The sequence below is a fragment of the Artemia sp. Qi Xiang Cuo genome, chromosome 16 (genome assembly GCF_049724085.1).
Source record: "Artemia sp. Qi Xiang Cuo chromosome 16, ASM4972408v1, whole genome shotgun sequence".
NCBI classification, from domain to species: Eukaryota; Metazoa; Arthropoda; class Branchiopoda; order Anostraca; family Artemiidae; genus Artemia; species Artemia sp. Qi Xiang Cuo.
In genome coordinates, this window is record NC_142809.1 from 12,127,662 (window position 1) to 12,151,462 (window position 23,801).

The 23,801-nt window shown below is 33.6% G+C and overlaps 1 protein-coding gene across 1 annotated transcript in view; it reads right to left on the bottom strand.

Annotated features, from left to right (window-relative positions):
- The window catches only part of MAPk-Ak2 (MAP kinase-activated protein kinase 2), a 59,394-nt gene continuing 35,593 nt past the window's right edge, over window positions 1–23,801 (bottom strand). The window contains exons 4-7 of the mRNA XM_089102626.1: window positions 22,517–22,723; window positions 16,073–16,148; window positions 11,492–11,702; window positions 1–8,187 (exon numbers count right to left, since the gene is read on the bottom strand). Of these exons, the coding sequence (XP_088958752.1) occupies window positions 7,957–8,187; window positions 11,492–11,702; window positions 16,073–16,148; window positions 22,517–22,723 (725 nt within the window). The 3' untranslated portion in view covers window positions 1–7,956. The remainder of the gene's footprint in view (window positions 8,188–11,491; window positions 11,703–16,072; window positions 16,149–22,516; window positions 22,724–23,801) is intronic.

Consider the following 23,801-nt stretch of genomic DNA (forward strand, 5'->3'; position numbering starts at 1 on the left):
TCGAGTTTTCTAAACGTCTTTATTTAATATTTCACAAAACAGGAAGAAAAACATTCACTCGGACAGCAAATATAATAAAATTCTTAAGGCACTAAAAATTTGAAATAGATGGCACGAAAACGCTTTCAAGTCTGCAAACAAAAATTTAATAGTGCGTTCGAGCATCCCTTATCCGAGTAATCTGGTTAATATTAACTTCCGGGATATAATCCGTAAAAGATAACAACAAATACTTATCCGTCAACTGAAACAATTTAGGCTTCTAGGGGAATAACAACATTAACCACATGTACTCCACTATAAACATAGTTTATTTAGAAACCCCTGAAGGTGTGCCGACTTTCATAATTACTGTCGTATTTTTATCTCTACATTTAGTTTCACATATTTTTTCCATTTTTTTTTTAAGAAGAATAAATTTTTGTTTATATATGATGTCACATATCCTAAGTTATCCTGGATTAGTAATACAACTATTCTATGACGTCATATACGTCTCATGAAAATCAAAGAATAAGTAATCGGGCTCTCGGATAAGTAATCTTGGAAAGCCCGAACGCACTATTAAGTACAATATAAGATTTGACAACTAAATTGCCAATAGAAAAAAAAATACATATAAAACCTAATTTATCCAGAAATTTTTACTATTAAAGTAGTTAGCCCTGCTAAGATTTTTAGTAAAGTTTACACACCAAATTGCCCTTCTACTTGATGCGAATTTTTTTTTCTAAATTTTACGTTAAAATTCCCATTAATGATCCTGGATTGGTCAACTTCCAATGGCACCAATTCACAAGAATTTAGGGGTGGGGGGAACTTGTTTTTCAAAATCTAGGAGGGTGAGGAAAGAAAAAAAAATCCCCTCTATTATCGCCACTGTCAACATTATGTAACATAATCTTTTTCTTATTTAATATATTTTATAACTAAATTTTAACTTCATGCATTGATAAACTAGATAAAAAGCAAATTTAATGACAAAATTCTAACAGGAGACACACTAATAGATTTGATATTAATTTACCAGCTACATGGTCGATATTATATTCAAAATCCTTGAGTGAGAAAAATCTTAAAAATCGTGAAAGGCCTTTAGTATCAAATTTAGGAAATTATCCTATTCATACTGAATAGGTTTCAAAATTAAGGGGATGTTCCGTAATTCAATTATCACTTATGATCAGTAATTACTTATTGCTATATTCAGTCACAAAATGGCAGATAGCAACAAATTTTGCCCGTAAAATCATAATAATTTTGTGTTATCCATTGTCCTAGATCGAAAATAATGACGAAAAAACTAAATATACTAACAATAAATGAATTCTGAGACAGACATTAAAGACAATGCTTTAATGTAATGCTTTTGTTCACCGGCATTGACTAATTCCTTTTCGTGGAACGTTAAACATTCTGAATTCCGGTATTTTTTGTCATTTTCAGTGAAATTTCTTAATTTCCACTATAATTCGCCTGTTTTTTTGCTTTTCGTGAAAAGAAAGTTCAGAGTACGTGTCTACGGTGGAACTTCTGTTGAAAAATGAGCAGGGGTCAAGTTTCAAAACTTTATTTTTCCAATAACTTCTCAACTAGTTAACGTTCAAGAAGCTTATTGCATTTGATTTTTGCAATTTTTTGCGTTCAATAGGCAATTAGAATCTTTGCATTGCGTACTGTCTGTCAGAGCTCAATAAACTGTAATTCGTCTTCTCTAGATAGAATATTCTTGATATATTTATCTATCAGGATAAATTAAAAATCTTCCTGTTAGATCCTTTCTTAAAAGGTGCTACGAAGCTACTTAGAAAAATTTTCTAAAAATTTTCTCCGTATTTTCTAATACGTAGCTACTTAAAAAAAAACTTAAAAGTTTTTTCATTTCATATATAGTTTTTGGTACGATAGGAACAACACAGGCGTGGTGAGAGGTAAAGTCAGACCACTAGACAAGAAAGTAAGTAGTCGGATTAACGACGCTTCTTGACTACTAAGGTCCCTGCGTCAGAACTACAGTATGTTCGTTCCTAAAGGCGGGTATGATCTCTGGGTCTGGAATTACCAAGAAAAGGAAGCCCACTAGACTTCGACTATTCCTTTGATTTTCGAATACTCACGTAAGATTAATTTTTACTAATAAATACGAGCATAATAATTACGCTTAATCAACAAGTAATTGCAATTAATTCCAATAAGCGATATTGGAACCTGGGTCAATACAGAAAAACATAAGGCATAAAAAAAAACAATTAGAGGCAAAAAATCATCTTTATCTCAATTAAGACAGAACTTCATTTACTCTTAAAAAAAAACAAAAAAAAACTATCTTGTCCACAGTTAGCCCCAGAGTTTTGTCCCATAATATTGTGTCCAGTGTTAAAAAAAAATACGACGAATACACAAATTTTATATTTCAAACCAACCATTTTAACGGTACCAAGGAATTTTTCCAAACGGTCTTAAAATATCCAGAACTTAACTGAAGTATCTTACAAATTAACATGCATACAAGGAATATTTCTAAGGAAATACATAAATTCAACTGATGACTCGATGACTGATAAACTGATGACTGATGCAGCCTATAATTCCTATTAGTAACAATTTTCAAGTTCCAATTTAGTTTTTAAAGAAAAAAAGCACAGAACGAGTATCCAAATCGCACAATCACAACAAGAAAATATCAATTAGAAAATAGCCCTTCATGATTTCTTAAATATAGCCTCTTGAAACGAAGAAAACCATTTAAGGCATCTACACGGTTTGTACTAAATAAAACACACTGTTTTATGAACTATCGTGTAATTGTTGTGCTTACTGTAAACATTTGTATATCCATTCCGTCAGGACCGGACCCGTTTTTAAGTCAAAGCAGATTCTTTTAGGTAGGATCCATTTTTGATTTCTTAAGCATTGCCAAAAAGCAGAAAACAGTTGTGTTTGAAGCTTTATGTAATATTAATGGCAGGCATCCATGCCTGTTTTTCTCCTGGAGAAGGGGGGGGTGTAAATTTTTCAAAATAGTAAACAATAGGCGAGTTGAACACTTCTTGAAAGCAGACATTAAGAATGATGGTATTACAGGGGACAGAAAAAGCTGGGAGCCCCCTTCTATCTTTGAATACAAGGTTCTAGGCTATTTCCCCCGCAGACAATCCCCCACCCCCTGAATACAAGGATATAATAATTTTATTAATATACCTATTCTCCTCTGTCAAAGATCTATTATCCAATCTTTTAAACATTTTATGACCACAGAAATATTTTTAGAACGATTTTCTGAACACAGAAACAGAAAACAGTTGACTTTTCAACTTTTTGAAATGTTAATAACTGACACGAACTTTCTCTTTTGGCAAGAGGGGGGGGGAGGTACAATTCATTAACACTACAAATATTAGGCCAGCTATTTGAAATTTCCGAAGGAAGGGGGGGGTAAATCCGTTAAAAGAGCAGTTTCTAGACCAGGTATAGAAAACTTAAAAGGAATTTCACGAACAATATGATGAATAATTATGGAAATCAAATAATAATATTATTCAAAGTCAAGTTCTAATGCAAGCTAGTAAGAAAAACCAAGCAAGGGCTCTCTATATAAATCAAAAACCTCTGACTTAAGAGCATCACCAGGAAATTTTCTTGGAAATGACGACAAGCACAACAAGAACTTTTGTTTTTATTAGGTTTTAAATGGGAGTATTTCTGATTTTTTCTTTTGATACTTTTTCGATATTTCCCAAGGAGCTATCACCCAATGGCTCCTCCCTGAAGGTACCTTTACTATACTTAAAACTTCATAAAAATGATTAAGAAGTTCGGCCCAATAAAAACACTGCCCCCTAATATCTTGTCCACAAATTAGTTATCAACTTTTCATGCTTCACATTCTTCGCATAACTTCGAATAAATTTCAATTGCTTCATATTTGAGGATAAAAGGACTAAAAAGGATATGTAAATTTTACCGGTGGAGGGTAGGCATCCTTCATTTAATAACGGAATTTTATTCGTTAGAATACGTTTATACGGAATTCGTTTTATACGTTATTATACGTTCATACGTTTATACGGAATACGGAATTTTATTCGTTATATGTCACTTTGTTTTAGCAAAAATACTTATGCTGATTCTCTAAATAGTTTTAGGACTGAAGCTAGGTTTTGACAGGAGGCGAAATTCGCTTCGGCAGCTGGATTTCACGTCGACCAAATAAAAATTAGCAATGTGTTCGTGTAGGCGAATATTCGGTTTCCTTCCAAGGTCAAAGTTGAAGATTTTCATAGCTTCAACGTTTAAGGGTGTTTTGGATCAAAGTTAAAAAATCCCTTTCTCCAGGCAATAAAATTTTATTTAAATTTTAAAATATAGGTAAATTCTATTTTGAGCTGTGGTACTAGTCTAGATAATTTTATTCTGCCTTGCACACTCTGCCGAATTCGCACAGGGGCGCCGCCTACTTGTTTTCTCTTAGCAAAAAGGGCGCCTTCTGTCAGAACAGTGTGACACTGAAGTAGCCAATATTGCACGGAAACAAAAAGTAAAAATTATAATGATGGTTTACAAACTCAAAATTATTTATAAATAGCGAAAATAAACAGTTTTTTCGGACTAATTAAACGCGAATCTAAAATATTTTGACTATAAACTATTTCCTAGCCAGGTCCAAATTAATAAATCAAAAATACAAAGAGATTATTTTACCTTCGAAAGAAAATATAAATAAAAGAAATTAGGGAAAATAAGAAGTTTCAGAATTTAAACTTGGCATTACAGCATAGATTAATGAACATAAAGATACATAAGGCAGGCCCCCCCTCCTATAAAAAATAATACGCATGGCACAAAATTAAAGCTTAACAAACAATTCTAAGCTCGTAATTCTAAACAACCCTCAGACAAGCGTGTCTGAATTTAAAGAATCAAACACAGAATGTGCGAATTGCAAACCCATGCAGCAAGAAACGCCATTTGTGAGAGGACAAGAGACCAAGGGACTACCCATAACCATACCCTCAAATGGCCCGACCCCCCAAAAAAAACAGCTATCCCTAACCATTACTTAAAAATTTGATAAAATTGGATTATTCATCCGTTTTACTTCAACAAAAATTTTTTGGAACAGATTAGGTACTAAGATATATCACTCATCAACTCTACCTGAAAGATATTCAACTTAAGTCATCCAAAGTCATTAAAAATTCCCTGCAATTAACAAGGTCTGAGCAATTAAGTTTGCATACATTATTACAGTTTGCAAATTTAACCTTAAAATAAAAGTTCAAAATAGGGAAAAAATCCTTTTTAATAGACAGTATATAGAAATTCACAAAAATACCAGATATTTCGGTCACATATACAGTGACTGTACGACTGCCTTTCCAAAAGTTCGTCTTTTTTCGTTTTTTCTTCAATGGAAGCATACAAAAAAACTTAGGAAAGTACCCCCTAAAAAGGTATTTTTCAAAATCTAAAGGGAGAATATAGGCGGGAGATTCCCTCTGTAGTATCTCTTTTGCATCTTTTTATTCAGGTAAGGATAGTATTTTCTTTGCAATGCCTTGTTAATAACCACCCAACGTTTTTGGTATTCGGTAAAATTTTCGCCGAAGACGAAAATTTGGGCAGAAATTTTACAAAATCGGCCGAAATTTAGTAAAATTTTTTGACTTATCTAACACTGCCTTAACATGACGATAACAGTTTTACTACTGATGACGGTCACTGTATATGAGACCGAAATATCTGGTATTTTTTGTGAAATGTATTATACACTGTCTATTAAAAAGGATTTTATCCCTATTTTGGACTTTCATGTTATCGTCATGGAAAGGCAATGTGGTCTCCGAAATTATCTAAATTTAACCTTTTGTATGATTGGCTTTGTTAATTTGATCAAAATCATAGTTACTATTGAAAATGTCCAGTTCACTTTGTAAAAACTGTATTCCTTTTAAAAGTAGAGATCTCAGACATTTATCCTTCAGTATATGGTTTAAGATTTGTAAATAAGTTTTTTGTATAATATTCTCCGTTTATTTGACTGAAATCATAGTTACTGATAAGAACTTCAGGTCCACTTTGTAGAAACTATATTTCTTTTAAATTTAGGAATTCTACAAACATCATTGAGTACAGGGTTTAAAATTCGTAAATAATTTTTTAGTATAATAAGCTCCGTTAATTTGACTGAAATCTTGGTTACTAATAAAAATTTCAGGTCCACTTTGTACGAACCACATTTTTTTTAAATTTAGGAATTCTACAAACATTTATTATCGAGGATGCAATTTAAAATTTGTAAATGATTTTCTTTTGTATAATAAGCTGCGTTAATTAGACTGAAGTCATAGTTACTAATAAAAATTTCAGGTCTGCTTTGTAAAAACTATATTTCTTTTAAAATTTGGGAATTTTATACACATTTACACATTTATCACTGAGGATTTGGTTTAAAATTTGCAAATAACCTTTTTGTATGATTGGCTACGTTAATCTGAATTAAATCATAGTTACTAATAAAAATTTTCAGGTGTACTTTGTAGAAACTATATTTCTGTTAAAATTTGGGAATTCTATAAACATTTATCCTTGAGGATGTGGCTTAAAATTTGCAAATGACCTTTTTGTATGATAGGCTACGTTAATTTGAATGAAATAATAGTTACTAATAACATTTTCAGGTCCACTTTGTAAAAACTATAATTCTTTTAAATTTTGGATATTCCAAAAACATTTACCCTTGAGTACATGGCTTATAAATTTGTAAATAACCTTTTTTGTATAATAGGCTACGTTAATTTGACTAAAAAAATACTTACTAATAAAAATTTCAGGTCCACTTTGTAAAGACTAAATTTCTTTTAAATTTTGATAATTCCAAAAACGGTTATCCTTCAGTACACCAGTGCGCAATTTTTTGCAATATTTGCAAAAAAAATCGTGTACAGCAAAGGAACCACAGTCGTGAATATTCTGGAACGAAAAGCTGGCCGAGGAGACCGACTAGTGAAAGTTATTGCGAATAACTGAAAAAGCAAGTTATTTGAAAACTGACCATGCTTCCATTGTTTCAAATGGAAGCATGTAATCAGATTACCTCAATAAACTAGTATTAATCATTGAGTCTCAGTTATTACCTTGCAAGAAATTCAAAAACACTAGTCAGTTTGTGATTGACAAAATGAGGAAAACAGAGAAATCTATAGTTTGCTTTAAAGCCATGAGTGCAAAAATTTGAATTTGGCGCTAAAAATTACTAGCCAGGAGTACTTTGTACTAGCGACCTCTATTTCCCAACGATGATCGCAAATATCAGATGAAAAGCCATTTGCTTTTAGGCCACGAGTGGAACAATTTGAATTTGGCGCTAAAAACCACAAGCCAGGAGTACTTTGCACTAGCAGCCTCTATTTCCCTACGATAATCGCAAATATCAGATGGAAAGCCATTTGCTTTTCAGCCACGAGTGGAACAATTTGAAATTGACACTAAAAATTAGTAGCCAGGAGTACTTTGCACTAGCGGCCTCTATTTCCCACTGATAATCGCAAATATCAGATGGAAAGCCATTTGCTTTTCAGCCATGAGTGGAACAATTTGAAATTGACACTAAAAATTAGTAGCCAGGAGTACTTTGCACTAGCGGCCTCTATTTCCCACCGATAATCGCAAATATCAAATCTAAAGCCATTTGCTTTTCAGCCACGAGTGGAACAATTTGAATTTGAATTTTTCCCACCAGCGGCTTCTATTCGCTTATGATAATCGCATGTGTCATTTCGAAGACTAATCATGTTCCGCTAACTAGCCTACGAACACCGCCCAAAAGACTAGTGTTTCCATGTGTTCATTAACCTATGAAAAAATTAAAGAAAAAACTTCATCCACGCCTAAAATGCCAACACCCTCTTTATAAATTGCACTTGACTTATATCACATTCAAGAATAGAGCCATATTTACGAAACCGCCATATGCTCCTCTTCAATGGGAGCCACAGCTCCCTTTCGTCTTTTCGACAGGAGCTTGTTACTAGATGAATTTATTGGCTTCAAATTAACTTGATCATAATCCACGCGCATTGTTGCCAAGGCATTTGTCATCTCCTCTTGCACTTGAGGCCAGACGTCACCGTCTTCCCGAAGAATGATGTGGGTAGTGAGAGGAGTAGCAGGAACCGCAGTACATTGCTAGGGAAACACAGTCGGTGAATTAACAGCATATACATAATGATTGGGTAAAACTTTTCATCAAGACAATAGAAATAGACTAAAATATGCCCAAATGCTCTGCTTTTTTAAAATCTTTTAATTTTTCATTAAATTTTTATTGAATTAATTTTTAAACTAATCTTGTAATTTAATTTTTTAAACAGATGCACACTATAGTAATTGTTATAAACTTTTTAATTTTGAAAAAGAAATAATATGTAATGACAGATATACAAAAATATTACAGATGTATATAGGATATGTAGCTACATATATCACACATCATTGTATTTTTATTTATATATCAATTTACAACAAATGAATGTTAAAAACAAACTTAAAATATTTCGGAATAATTTCATATCTAAACTATCTGTTTACTTTGAGTCAACAATAAGTGCCAGAAAATGAAATACACTTCTAAGGCTGTTCAAAGCCCCCTCCCCCACACCTGGAAGAAAAAAAATGTGCGACCTTATAATCGACTTGTTTTATGAATTTATTTACTAATTTGACTTATCGATAACATCTAAAGTAGTCAGATTTATTTGAGCTAAATCTTTTTCATTAGTAGAATAGCAAGTTCTAAGGATAATTTCAATAGCTACAGTTATCACACATAGTTGTTATTTTGATTTATTTTATTTTATTTACATTTGTAATTTATTTCATTTGTATTTTATTTACGTTATATTTTATTTACGTTGTATTTTATTTAGATTTTAATTTGCAGCAAATAAGGTTTAAAAAAAAAACCTAAATAATTCAGTGTTTTTCCATATCTAAGCTATCTGTTTGCCTGAACATTATTAAACAGTGTTAAAAAACTGAAATGAGTTTCTAAGGCCGTTCAAAGCCCCCTCCCTCCAATCCTGGAAAGAACAAAAATATGTGACTGAAATCGACCTATTTTATGAGCTTATTCACTTATTAAACTTATTGGGCCGTTTCCCGGATTTTTGTTCCGAGGGGGGGGGTTACACATAAAACTTTTATAAACGCATAAAAAAAATTTCTATGCATTTTGTTACGTTTTTACGACTTCAGAAAATATTTCGGGGAAGGGGGGCTCAACCCCCCCCCCCCTAATGTGGCCTGAATATTTGCCAGCAACCAAAGAAATCTTTTATGATTTAGGAAAGCAACATTACAATAATTATCAACCAAAATCCGAATTTTAAGCTGTTTATTTCTCTGTTTATTAGAGACTTGTTCATCTGAAAAATATAGACAAATAATAACTGACCTACATAAATCCTTATAGACACTGAGGTAGAACAAGGTAACACTATTTATTTTCATTTCTATATATACACGATGAATGGTATTTCAGATAAGCTTGTTTTTAATTGGTTTTTGTGTCAGACATAGTGCAAGAGTAATGTAAATGAAGGTTGGCATCCATCTTTTATTTCGAGTAAACTATTCTATAATTTTCTATAATTTATACATATATATATATATATATATATATATATATATATATATATATATATATATATATATATATATATATATATATATATATATATATATATATATAATATTCTATAATTTGTATAGTCTATTCTACTAGGTTCTTTAGCATAGAGTATTTTTGGTAACCACTGGCCAAAATTATTTCTAGATTAAAAAACTTGAGAAGCCTAATTTATCTTAAGAAGCAAGGCTGTGTCCAAATTTTGGCCGACTCGTAAAAAGGTAACAATTGCGTATAAACAAATTTTGACGCATTTGTGAAGAATTTGACCCCCCCCCCCACACGGAGAAAACCCTGAATCAGGCCTTGTTAAGAAGTTTAAAAGTAAAGATTCTTTAATGAACTAGTTCGGTTAGTGTTTGACTATTTAATATAATATAATTTAAATTTAATACATTTAATATAACGTAACTCAAATTATTATTACTAAAATTAATTATTATATTATTAGAAACATAAATATTACTATTAAGTATAACATAAATAGTACTTCAGCAATTTAAGTTTTAAATAACCCTTTTAGTTTTTTTCTAACGTGTGTTCAGGTCTTGAACACCACGTTTTAGCTTAGTGTAGGGTCTGGTACCCTAAGCTACGCTAATACGAATCAGGTCTTATTAACCAGATTGTGAGGGTTCAAGATGAAAATAGGTATATAAAAAGAAAAAAGAGAGATAATGAAAGAAAACATCTGAAAAACTATCATTGTTATTTTGTCAAAGTTCTAGACACACTCCTTAGGATAATAGTCACTTTCAACCAAGCTGAAACAAAACAACGTACAAGTTCAAAAGAAGTGATACAAATACGATCTTCTGATACATGATTCAAATAAAATGCAACTATATTTTTTATGTAAATATCCTTTTTAAGCCAAATAAAGATGACGACTTTTTCAGATGGGGTTTCCTTCCTTTTCCTTTTTCTCTTTTTTCAACCTTTACGATCTTTTAATTTTTTATTTTATTTCCTATATTATTTATTTTTTATATGATTTTATAATATTTTTTATGTTATATTATTCATTTTTATATTAATTTTTTTTTATTATTTTTTATATTTTTCATAATTTTATATTATTTCCTTGGATGTTGTTACTTCTTTGAAAAATAAACAGAAGACCAAATATGCTAAAAGGTATTTGTGTGAATATTCATAAATATTGGGCAATGGAAGATAAAAGCTCCCACATGCTTCAATTATAGCTGGATGCGGAGCCGTTCCTAGTGTTGGTGGTGCCCTGGTGAAATTATATCAGAGCACCCTCTCCCGGCTCGAATATAATAAAAAAATCAAATACAAATAAAAGCGAATAATTTGATCAACGTAGGAATTCCCCCAGCCCCATCCCTCAGTTGCGGCACCCGTGGCAGCAAACCCGATTGCCCCTCCCCCCTCAGTAACGGCTTTGGTTGCATGTAGAAAAAGTAATAGAACATCATCGCCGCATGACTACAATGCCACGCAATCAGTGAACCAACGAGAGATCCTCACCGCCTTTAATTGCACTTTGTCCATAAAAAGAAAGACATTGACGTTAATTACAAAATATTTCTGAGCATTGGAAAAGAAGAAAAACGTCAAATATTTTCATTAGACATCTTAAAGATACTTTTATGAACATCTGGTGCAATATAGGGGAACATACAGGGCAATAGGAGGTATCAGTTACCACACGCCTCGTTAGACATCTCAAAAACAGCATCTGGTGCAATACAGGGGCACACAGTGCAAAAGGATGAAAAAGTAACCACATGCTTCAGTTTTAGCTGCACACAAGAGTATTAAAACTGCAAAACTTACTGCAATCCATTTATGCTGCATTACTTGATCAATAGTCAACCGCTTTTCGCTGTCTGTTTGAAGGAGTCCCTTGATAAGGTCCTTTGCGTCCTGAGTAATGGCCTTCCACTCTGGACCAGGAAAATCGTACTGACCAGCTCGAATTCGCTTCTTCATTCCAGGGGACATGGCCTGACCATGACTTGAAAAGAATGGAGGATACCCACATAAACTGGAAAGGTAAAGAATGTAAGGTAAAGAATACGGCATTGGACTTTACAGCCCCTACCGGCGGTTCTGATCTCCGTTTCTTGGCCCTTCAGCCAGGAAGTGCAATGGGGGAATGGAGGCCAACCATCCTGTGCTTTCGCACACCCTTCCTGTTTACCTTCCCCAGATTTCTCCAGGTACCCATTTAAAGCTGGGTAAACTCTGGCTAGACTTAGAGAGTCACGCCACTGGCCCCCGTCCAAAACCAAATAATTGGGTACACTAGGATTCGAACCCTCCTCCTCTCGGACAAAGGATCCTAAATCCAGCGCACAAATCCAATATTATTTACTTTCCATAAACTGGAAAGTAAGTAATACTGATGAAAGAGATGAAATAGATGAGGAAAATACATCTATGCCGTTGAAAAAAGTATGTCATCTATGGGGCAATAGGCAACTTTACCGTGGAAAAGCTTCCTAAATATTTTACAACCGAATCTAATCAAAGCAAGTTAAATTTATGCAAATTGTAGAATAATGCCTAATTACGCAATGATACAAATATTCAGATTACATACAGAGGACTTGAAAAGAATGTAGGATATTCCTATAAAGTAAAAAACTAATTTAAATAGGAGATTGCAAAATATGTAAACACTTATCCAAATCAGCATCACAGAAATCTGCACAAAACCAAGACAAACAGAAAAAAGTAGTCCTGAAACCATCAACCTTTTGGCAGCTGAATTGTCAAAAAGCAAGAATCGCATTAAAAACACGCTCTGATTCTTTTTTTTTGCCCGAATGAATTGACGAATGAGTTCATGCCCGAATGAATTGCCGACTGAGTTCATGCCCGAATGAATTGCCAAATGAGTTCATGCCCGAATGAATTGCCGACTGAGTTCATGCCCGAATGAATTGCCGACTGAGTTCATGCCCGAATGAATTGCCGAATGAGTTCATGCCCGAATGAATTGCCGACTGAGTTCATGCCAGAATAAATTGCCGAATGAGTTCATGCCAGAATAAATTGCCGAATGAGTTCATGCCCGAATGAATTGCCGACTGAGTTCCTCCCCGAATGAATTGCCGAATGAGTTCATGCCCGAATGAATTGCCGACTGAGTTCATGCCCGAATGAATTGCCGAATGTGTTCATGCCCGAATGAATTGCCGAATGAGTTCATGCCCGAATGAATTGCCGACTGAGTTCATGCCCGAATGAATTGCCGAATGAGTTCATGCCCGAATGAATTGCCGAATGAGTTCATGCCCGAATGAATTGCCGACTGAGTTCATGCCCGAATGAATTGCCGACTGAGTTCATGCCCGAATGAATTGCCGAATGAGTTCATGCCCGAATGAATTGCTGAATGAGTTCATGCCCGAATGAATTGCCGAATGAGTTCATGCCCGAATGAATTGCCGAATGAGTTCATGCCCGAATGAATTGCCGACTGAGTTCATGCCCGAATGAATTGCTGAATGAGTTCATGCCCGAATGAGTTGCCGAATGGGTTCATGCCCGAATGAATTGCCGAATGAGTTCATGCCCGAATGAATTGCCGACTGAGTTCATCCCCGAATGAATTGCCGAATGAGTTCATGCCTGAATGAATTGCCGACTGAGTTCATGCCCGAATGAATTGCCGACTGAGTTCATGCCCGAATGAATTGCCGACTGAGTTCATCCCCGAATGAATTGCCGAATGAGTTCATGCCCGAATGAATTGCCGACTGAGTTCATGCCCGAATGAATTGCCGAATGAGTTCATGCCAGAATGAATTGCCGACTGAGTTTACGCCCGAATGAATTGCCGACTGAGTTCATGCCCGAATGAATTGCCGAATGAGTTCATGCCCAAATGAATTGCCGACTGAGTTCATGCCCGAATGAATTGCCGAATGAGTTCATGCCCGAATGGATTGCCGTATGAGTTCATGCCCGAATGAATTGCCGACTGAGTTCATCCCCGAATGAATTGCCGACTAAGTTCATGCCCGAATGAATTGCCGAATGAGTTCATGCCCGAATGAATTGCCGACTGAGTTCATCCCCGAATGAATTGCCGAATGAGTTCATGCCCGAATGAATTGCCGACTGAGTTCATGCCCGAATGAATAGCCGAATGAGTTCATGCCCGAATGAATTGCCGACTGAGTTCATCCCCGAATGAATTGCCGGATGAGTTCATGCCCGAATGAATTGCCGAATGAGTTCATTCCCGAATGAATTGTCGAACGAGTTCATGCCCGAATGAATTGCCGAATGAGTTTCGTGTTTTTTTCTTCAGTTCTGGTTGAACTTCCTTAAAATGATGATTCTAGAACTGTTTGGTTTTTAATTTTAGTTTTAATACTCACACATTTCATGATACATTTTTTCTCAAAATGTTCTAAAAATAGTAATAAAATAGAATATATTTTAAGCAAACGTGTCTGAAATGTTCATGATCCACAAGTTATTGTGCGTCTGATTTTGTATTTATCTGCAGAGAGCCAAAATCTTGATTTAGAAAAATTTATACTTAATTATTAATACTTAATTATTATACTTAATTAATTAGACATTATTACTTGATTAATTATAATCGATTAATTAATCAAGGAACACACAAATTATAAACTTAATATATTTATGTATTAACTGGGAGTTTATTTGGTTTTAAATTGCTTAATTATGCTTATTAAATAATGATTAATAAATGACTAATTCAGATTTTTTTTTCAGGATTCTTCGGAGAAAAGGATTATGAAATGCATATAAAACACGTTGGTACCTGTTATGACCCGAAAATATTTTCTACAGGATTTTTAGAAAAAAATTGCTGCACAGAGGTTGAATGATTTGGTGTTGTGCACATCGCAATTTAACCTATTATAATGTGTATTTAAACTAACAGAGAATATTTCAATTTGAGACTGCTTTCTTGCTGACATTGACTTTTCGGGGGTGGGGGGGGGATGTAAATATGCAAAAATGCTTTACACTTGCATGAAAATCATTTATACCATGCGGACGTTGACTAGACTTTGTTCTATTTTTTGTTTTTGTTTATTTATTTTTTTTTATTTTATTTTTAATAATTCCTCATTGGTGTATATTTTGCTGTTTTAAAAAAAAATTATCCAAGAAGGCCTCTTTGAAATCTGTATAAAACCTAGAGGAATAAACAAAAACTGCATCAGATTATATGAGTATACACTAAATGCTGTATACACAACTTTAATTAAAAATAATCTTACAAAATATTTTAAAAAACCAGTAGACATTAACACAGAACCGGTCCCAAAAAGACCTTTGAGGTTAGTTGCCAAAAAGGCTGGATTAGCAATAAGGACATGTTTTTAAATTATTTTTCTTTCATCTCATTGAATCGCGTTGTTTTACCTTACCTTTTATCAGCCCTGGTTGAACTTTGCTGGAGTAAGGATGCCAGAAATGTTTTGAAAAAAAATTTGATTTTCGGTTTGATTGGTTGTATGTTGTTGTGAGTCTTTTTTCTTTTATATATTTTTGTTTTGCTGAGGACGGCCCTTGGACAAAGGGCCGAAATATTCATTCAAATTATCTTCACCGTCTTGCAAAAAGATTTGCCTATTGTTTTTCGTGGTTTCGTTGTTTATTATATGAGTTTGAAGTAGTACGAAACGAAGCTCACAAGATATTACCAGATTTTTTCTTAGGTAACTGATCAAGCTGAAGAATAATTTCAGAATTTCGGACTATCTCTAGTGCATAATTTCTTTTTGTTTCTTTTATAATAAGTCAAGTCAAATTTAAGTCAAGGTTCCATTTCTAATACAGCATTCACAATCTATAAGCTTTTTTTAGCTTGTTCTTTTTTTTTTTACCTGCAATTACCAATCTATAGACTATTCTAAGTTGCTAATTTCAAAACAATAGCAACAAGCATGGAAAACTTGAAACCGAGAAAAATGATTAAAGGTAGCCTGGATAAATGGAGGATAACATTGAAAACTTGGAACATCGAACAATGATTCAAAGCATACTGGATAAAAGGAAGAAAGCATGGACAATTCTAACACTAGAACAATTATTAAAAGCATCCTGGATAAGTAGCAAAAACCATGGAAAACTCAGAACCTAGAACAAGGAATCATAGTAGCTCTGAAATCCAGCAGCAAGCTCGGAACACTAAGAACACAGAACAAGGGAAATGTTAACGAAGAGGAGAGGCAGAGGTCAAGGGACGGACTTTAAAGGAGGTTGGGGCTTAATAGAAAGGAGGAGTAAAGATTGAAGCTTTGAGAAATGTGGGGTGAAGCAGGAACCTCCGCAGAGGTTTTGACCTCAGGATGCTAGGTGCCACGTGGAATTGTTAATAGTAGTAGCGGTTTATGCTAGTAAGAATTAAACACTTACAGGATGTACATAATAACTCCAAGTGACCACATGTCACAGCTTTTGTCATACTTCTCTGGTCCCAGTACTTCTGGAGCTAAAAAAAAGAACCTATCTGAAAATTCTTTAATTTAACAAAACACTTATTTATTAAAACAATTATTCATTTAAAAATTATCAATTAAAATTTATATTAACACTTCCTGAAATTTTATTGCATTAATTAAAAAATAAGCCTGATGATTAGTAGGGATTAAAATAAATTAGATTAAATAGAGAGAGGGAAAGAGAATAACAGAAACACATCTAACCCAAAATGCTACAAAATTACAAAATTTTTGGATACACTCTTTTATTTTGGTTAAGATGATACTACTGCTACTACAAACAACATCGCAGCACCAAGCCTCCTGATGCCACCACAGCTGCGCACGCTCCTCCATCCCAATCTATTCAAAGCCTCCTTCTTTACACCCTCCCAGGAAGTTTCCGTTTCAATTACATCTTTATTTAAGACATCCTCCTACCCCAACCGCGGACGACCGCGCCAGCTACGACTGTCTAATAAGTATCTGCAAAGCAAAACGAGAACAAGGGTTCGGATTAGATACACTTCCCTTGAAAATATTCAATACTTCTAAATTGTGATACACTCGAAAGAGAAAAAAATGTTGCAGAAGTCTTTAATTTTGCATTGTAATATTAGAACCCTCTTTCGAATAGGTCTAAAATTGAACTAGCTCCAGGACTGGTGATTAGCATGGATATTGGGACTACTCCACAACCCTTATCGCAAAAATTATTTAGACTACTTAATCCTATTATAGTCGTTAAAATACCAAGGACATCAAAACAAAACAAATTTTAAATGATTTATAAATGATGTGAAATAAAACAAATTTTTGATAATAAAATAAAATAAATAGAAAGAAATTTTAATAAGATAATTGTTTTATAAAATAATATAATTTACTAAAATAAATTTATATTAGGCATTTTAATACCTGAAAACCAAGGTTTTCTAAGAATTTTCGTTTGGGTTACTTCAAAATTATTTTCGCCAGCGTTGCAACGCTGAAACATGATAATAAATACTAAAAAACTAATAGTTAAATCTGATACTACTTGATAACAAAAAAAATTTAGCATTAATAATATTTTGAATCTGTAAGACAACTAGACCTTCAAAGGGAAACTACACTTCCACAAGCTATTTGGTGCCATCTATTTTTAGACTTTTCGCCAATTTTTACTTCTTTTTTTTTATTTGACGTGCGATGCTACCACAAATTGCACGACTGCATATGCAGTTCTTTACCATTAAAATTAAATTCAATAAAGTTGAATAGCAGGCACCAAATTAAAGAAGAAAGAAACTTGGGGAGAAAATCAATAAATAGAAAAGATAAAAAAATCTGGAACCAAACAGCTTAAGCAGTTGTTGGCTTCTTTTGAAAATGTAGTTGATTCCTTAGAGAATGAAAAGGTTGTTGTTGTTGAAATTTTATAGATGAAAAGACGGTGTTGCTGGTGTTGCTTATTTGTTTTCACTGTTCAATGTGGCAAAACTGACGAAAATTTGGTAGTCCCTGTACAGGGAACAATCAATGATAAAAATTATATTCCCTGCCTTTAAAACATTGTTTATAAAACCTTCAACCGCCCTAATTAGGTCCCTAGAAGAGGTCTCCAAGATACCTTGGAGTCATGGTGCACCCCCCCCCCCAAAAAAAAACATTAAAAATTGAATTTTTCTTAATCTTTGAAAATATTTACGGATATATCATACACGGTTGTGCCATCATGTCACTCGACAATCAAAAGTGTTGCAAAAGTTTTAATAGTAGGGTAAGAGACGACACAGAGACGACTCAGACACCGAGACGACAAAGCGACGACTCTCTGTGTCGTCTCTGTGACAAAGAGACGACACAGAGACGACACAGAGAGACGACACAGAGTGGCACCCAGTAGTTGGACACTTTAATCACTTTGAAAAATTTTTGACATTTAAACTACTCTAATTACTGTATTATACCACCTAGAAACTTAATTTTTGTATCAAAAAATTACTGAAGAATTTCTGAACAAGTAGGTTACTAATTCAAATACTTTCACTTGTACAGCGCCTCCTATTTTTGAATTTACTAACAAGTGACAATTCTGCCTAAACTCGGACATACAAACGGCTCATTGCAAATAGTGATTAAAATAGTATAAAAGATTATGTCCAAGAATAGGCAGATGGCCGACTACTGGGTGTCTTACCCTAACAAGTGTTAAAGCAAGACGCCAAAACAGAAATTTGACTCCTGGACCTATTTTAGGTATTCTTAGCTGAAAACTGCAATTTGCGGAGATTTTTCTTTCAGTTATTTAACAATTGAAAAGTTTCTAGGGCAGTACCATATCTTTGTAAGAACCGTAAATCTCTTTCTCTCTCTCTAAAATTTATATGTGATGATACATAGAAAATGTTTTGAACATGACGAAGTGCATTGCTGTGTAAGATTTACTAGACAAAATTGTAGATTAGGTGGAGCTTTGATGCATAATGAAAAACAACGTTTTTTTGCTGTGTTCGTACAGTATTTCTGCTTGAAAAAAATCTCCCTTTGTAATTGACTATTAAACCAGTTATTTGTGACAGGGATCTTTATCCGTAACAATAGATTAATAATCTGTTGATTGTCAGAGACATCTATAGCTTCAAAGGAAAGCTATATCTTCTTTAGCTTGGTACCATGCGTTTTAGCTTACATTTACTGATTTTTCACCCATTCTTATTTTTTATTTTAGTTTTGTTGCATGCTAAAACCAATAACTGCTGCACATAGAGGTCCTTTTAATTAAAAGCTAAATTCTCAATTTCTCCAATTTTTGCTAAGTTTCCACTTAACCATTTCAAAAATCAAAATGTATTTACATTATCCTACTACTACTAGTACTACTAACAAGTCAGCGCAGCACCAAGCGGCCTGAGGCCAACACAGATACGCACACTCTTCCTTCATCCCAATGTATTCAATGCCTCCCTCTTTACACCCTCCCAGGAAGTTCCCATTTCCTTTAAATCTTTCTTTATGACACCCTCCCGCCCCAGAAGAGGATGACCTGCTTTCCGTTTAGTTCTAGACGGTTGGCCAACAAGGATGATTGGCAATCTGTCATCCTTCATCCGCAGAGCGTGCCCTAGCCATCTCAACCCTTCTTTCATTATAGCCTTAGAAAGTGGGATTCAATCACATTTTTCGTACAGTCTACAGTTTGAAATACGGTCTTACATTATCCTAGATACTTTAAAAACAAGGTTATAGCCAAGCGACTTATCAGGCCAATTTTCTTTAATTCTACTTAAACTAATTTGTTAAGTCCACGGATTATCGTACAGAAATACAACGTTAAATAACGTTAATAACGAAAATCATGTTGAGAATAACGTAATTGCCACGCGACTTATCAGGCCTTTCCCCCTTAATTCTAGGAAAACTAATTTTGGTATGTCCAGGGATGATCGTACAGAGACAACGTTAAATAACGTTATAACGTTATAATAGCGTTTTTGCCACGCGACTCATCATGCCATTTTTCCTTTATTCTAGAAAAACTACTTTGCTAAGTCCAGGGACCATCATACAGAAAGACAACATTATATAATATCACTAACGAAAATAACGTTAAGAATAACGTTATTGGCACGCGACTTACCGGGTCATTTTTCTCTAATTCTAGCTAAACTACTCTGCTAAGTCCAGGGATAATCATACAGAAAGACAACATTAAATAACCTTATAACGTTAGTAATGAAAACAACGTCATAGATAACGTTATTGCCACGCGACTTATCAGACCATTTTCCCGTAATTAAATGTAGGCTAAACGACTTTGCTGATACCAGAGACTTTCGCACAGAAAGATAAGAAGAAACGCAACCCAATACAGAAACTACGAAATTCCAAGAGACCAGATAACAAAGATTCTGTTATAATTCATTGGTCATGAGCTAACAAAAATCTTTAAAAAGTTACTATTATGTCATTACTAGAAACTCTTTTTTTATAATAACAAAAATGATCAATATTCCTATTATTTCAATCAATTAAACTTTTCATCAATAAATAATATACGTTTAATAATTATTGTGATGCTTCTTTCAATATTATAATTTACATTACCAGCATAATTGGTATGTCATGGAGTTTGGAGGCTTTCCTTAGAATAGGCTTCTTTAAAGAACCCAAAAACTGATAGGTCCAAAAGTTAATATAATAGCTCCAATCATTATAAAATAATAAATGCATTACATAATAAATATACGTAATAAATGTATAAATAAATTAATGTATATTATATAAAATAACAAATGTAATACTGCATTAACTTAATACAATGGCTGCAACTATATATAGAAAATAATAGCTGCGATCATATTATCAGCATAATGAAAATAGCAGGAAGATTAAAGACTTTCTTTTAAATATGCTCCTTGAAAGGACATAAAATATATGGAGTTTAGCAGGGAGATTGAAGGCTTTCCTTTGAATAAGCTCTTTAAAGGACCCAAATTAAGTTAGCTTTAAAACTTCATATAGCGAAGCTATGAGAGGCGTAGTTATGTATTTCAGCACCCAGGCTCCCCCTCCCTTAACACATCCCCAGCAAATTGAAAAAAAGCGTTTATCTAAATGGCATCTCAAAAGATGCTGCACTCGGGTAGGATTGTACCCCTCCTACCCCAATACTGGCTAAGCCACTGAAATCTATGAGTATTACGTAAAAACTACATACTGTTAAGTAATAACTGCAAAGTTACACATAAAATAATAACTGCACCAATATTACCAATATAATACGGACTGTGGAAAGGCGTTAAATATAGCAGATGGTGCTGAGCTTACACAGACAAAGATTTGTAACACACGAACTCGGACAGCGAAATCACGAAATGTGAAGATTGCAAATGGGAATTACAATAAGCGACTATTCATAGTTGTCACATATTACACTCAACCATCTCATACTTGTATGCCTTCACAAAGGGCAACAAGCCCTTTGAAACAATCAATTTTGTTACATTGATTCTCTATGCATTTTTAAATAACAATTCAGAGATTGGACTTTCTACTTCTATGTATGTTCCACAGAAATTTATTCAGCTAAATATATATACCATGAGCACTAGGGTTTCTGATTATTTTTGTTCACATTCAGAGACCCAAGCTTTCACAATAGCTGAAATAATAACTGCGTCTATACTACATTAGTGCAACAAATATAAACAAAAAAAATTTCAATCACATTACCATCACAATACGGAGTGTAGCAGGGAAATTGAAGACTTTCCTTTGAAAATGCTCCTTTAAACAACCCAAAATATGTTGTTGCAAAATATGCAACAAATATAAACAAAAAAAAACTCAACCACATTACCATCATAATACGGAGTGTAGGAGGGAAATTGAATACTTTCCTTTGAAAATGCTCCTTTAAACAACCCAAAATATGTTGTTGCAAAATATGCAACAAATATAAACAAAAAAAAATTTCAACCACATTACCAGCATAATACGGAGTGTAGGAGGGAAATTGAATACTTTCCTTTGAAAATGCTCCTTTAAACAACCCAAAATATGTTGTTGCAAAATATGCAACAAATATAAACAAAAAAAAATTCAACCACATTACCAGCACAATACGGAGTGTAGGAGGGAAATTGAATACTTTCTTTTGAAAATGCTCCTTAAAACAACCCAAAATATATTAGCTTTAAAATTCCATATAATTGCTCTAATATAGGCAGAGGTAGGTATTTCATATTTTCGACGTAACACCTTTAATTGGGTGTTGCATTCTTAGACCACACTGCCGTTCTGTGACGAACAAATAAACTTTCAAATGGGGATAAATCCATTTTTTAGACAGTGAAAAAACAGGTACAAAAGTCCAGATATTTCGATCACATATACAGCGACCGTCTTCACTAGAAATACTTAAATAATAAAATTAAAACTAGCATCTTTATACACAACAAAATAAACAACTTTTCGGGTCATTCAAAAAATAATGAATAATCCGGAAGTTCATTATTTTGTTAATGACCCAAACAGTTATTTATTTTGTTGTATATAAATATGCTAGTTTCAATTTTATTATTTTAGTATTTCTACTGAAGACGGTCGCTGTGTATGTGATCGAAATATCTGGACTTTTGTACCTGTTTTTTCATTGTCTAAATAAGTGGATTTATCTCCATTTAAAAGTTTATTTGTTCGTTAGGCATTTCAGTGTCCAGATATCCATCCCTTTAACCAATGACCTAAAAATAGGGCGTGTTTAAATGGCAGCCAATAAGATGGTGCTCCTGGGGAAAATTATACTCACCTTGCCCCCCCCCCCCCACGCCACTGAACTGCAAGTATTAAATGAAAGTACATTGCTGTAAAATAATAACTGAAACCACATTACCAACATAATATGGAGTGTAGCAGGGAGTTTGAAGACTTTCCTTTGAATATGCTTCTTTAGCAAACCCAAAATCTGTTAGCTTCAAAACTCCATGAGGCCCAGGCGCGGTATAGAGTAAATTCTCTGGTTTTAAATCCCTGTGTCCAATACCCATGTGATGTAAGTGACGAACAGCTAAACAAATGTCACGCATTATTTCAGCAGCCTCTACAAAATAAATTGATAATTTAATACATCCTTTGATTTTTGAACCAAAAAGTGGCCAATAGTAGCCACGAAGAGGGTTGATAACTTAATGTACTTATTGAAGTTCTGGACTAGAAGAATGGCCAATAGGCGTACAATTTTGTTGTCACTTTTTTTTTAAGTAGAATAATCACACATTATTTAATTTTTGAACCAAGAAAACGACCAACAATAGCCACGAAAATGGCCAAAAATTAAAAAGAAATTGATTTTTGATTCAAGGAAATAGCCAAAAATAGACAAAAAAATGGTCGATAATTTAATATGTTTTAATTTTTGAACCAAGGAAATGGCCAATAATAGGCAAGAAAATTGCCGATAATTTTATATATTACTTAATTATTGACCCAAGAAAATGGCCAATAATAGCCAAGAAAATGAGCGATAATTCAATGTGATATTTAATCTTTGAACCAAGAAACAGCTAAACAAATGGCACGCATTATTTCAGCACCCTCTACAAAATAAATTGATAATCTAACATATCATTAGATTTTTAAACCAAAAAAGTGACCAATAATAGGCAAGAAAATGGCCGATACTTTAATACATTATTTAATTTTTTGAACCAAGAAAATAAACAATAACAACCAAGAAGGTGATCAATAAGTTAATATATTAGTTAATTTCTAAATTAAAAGATTGACCCATTGACCTATAATTTTTTTATGATCTTTTTTAGTAGCATAACATTCAACTAAAAAAAAAAAAAAAAAAAAAAAAAAAAAAAAAAATCGATCAGCCGTATACCAAGTCTAAGCTTTCGAGGGTTTGCTACATAACAGGAAAACGAAAAATAAATAAAAATTTATGAAAGAAATAAATCATGAATTTTGTCATTATTTTAAGACGGATTCAGTATTATTGGAATTCTGAAGACACAACAGCGAGTACTACACCAGTGCCGTCATTTCGTCAAAACCCAGGGGGGGGGGGCAAAGATGGAGCAAATTTTCCCAAATCAAGTGAAAACTGAAAAATGATCCATATATTACCATAAAATCAAAGATATACTAAAGAAAACTGACCTGTTTCTCCA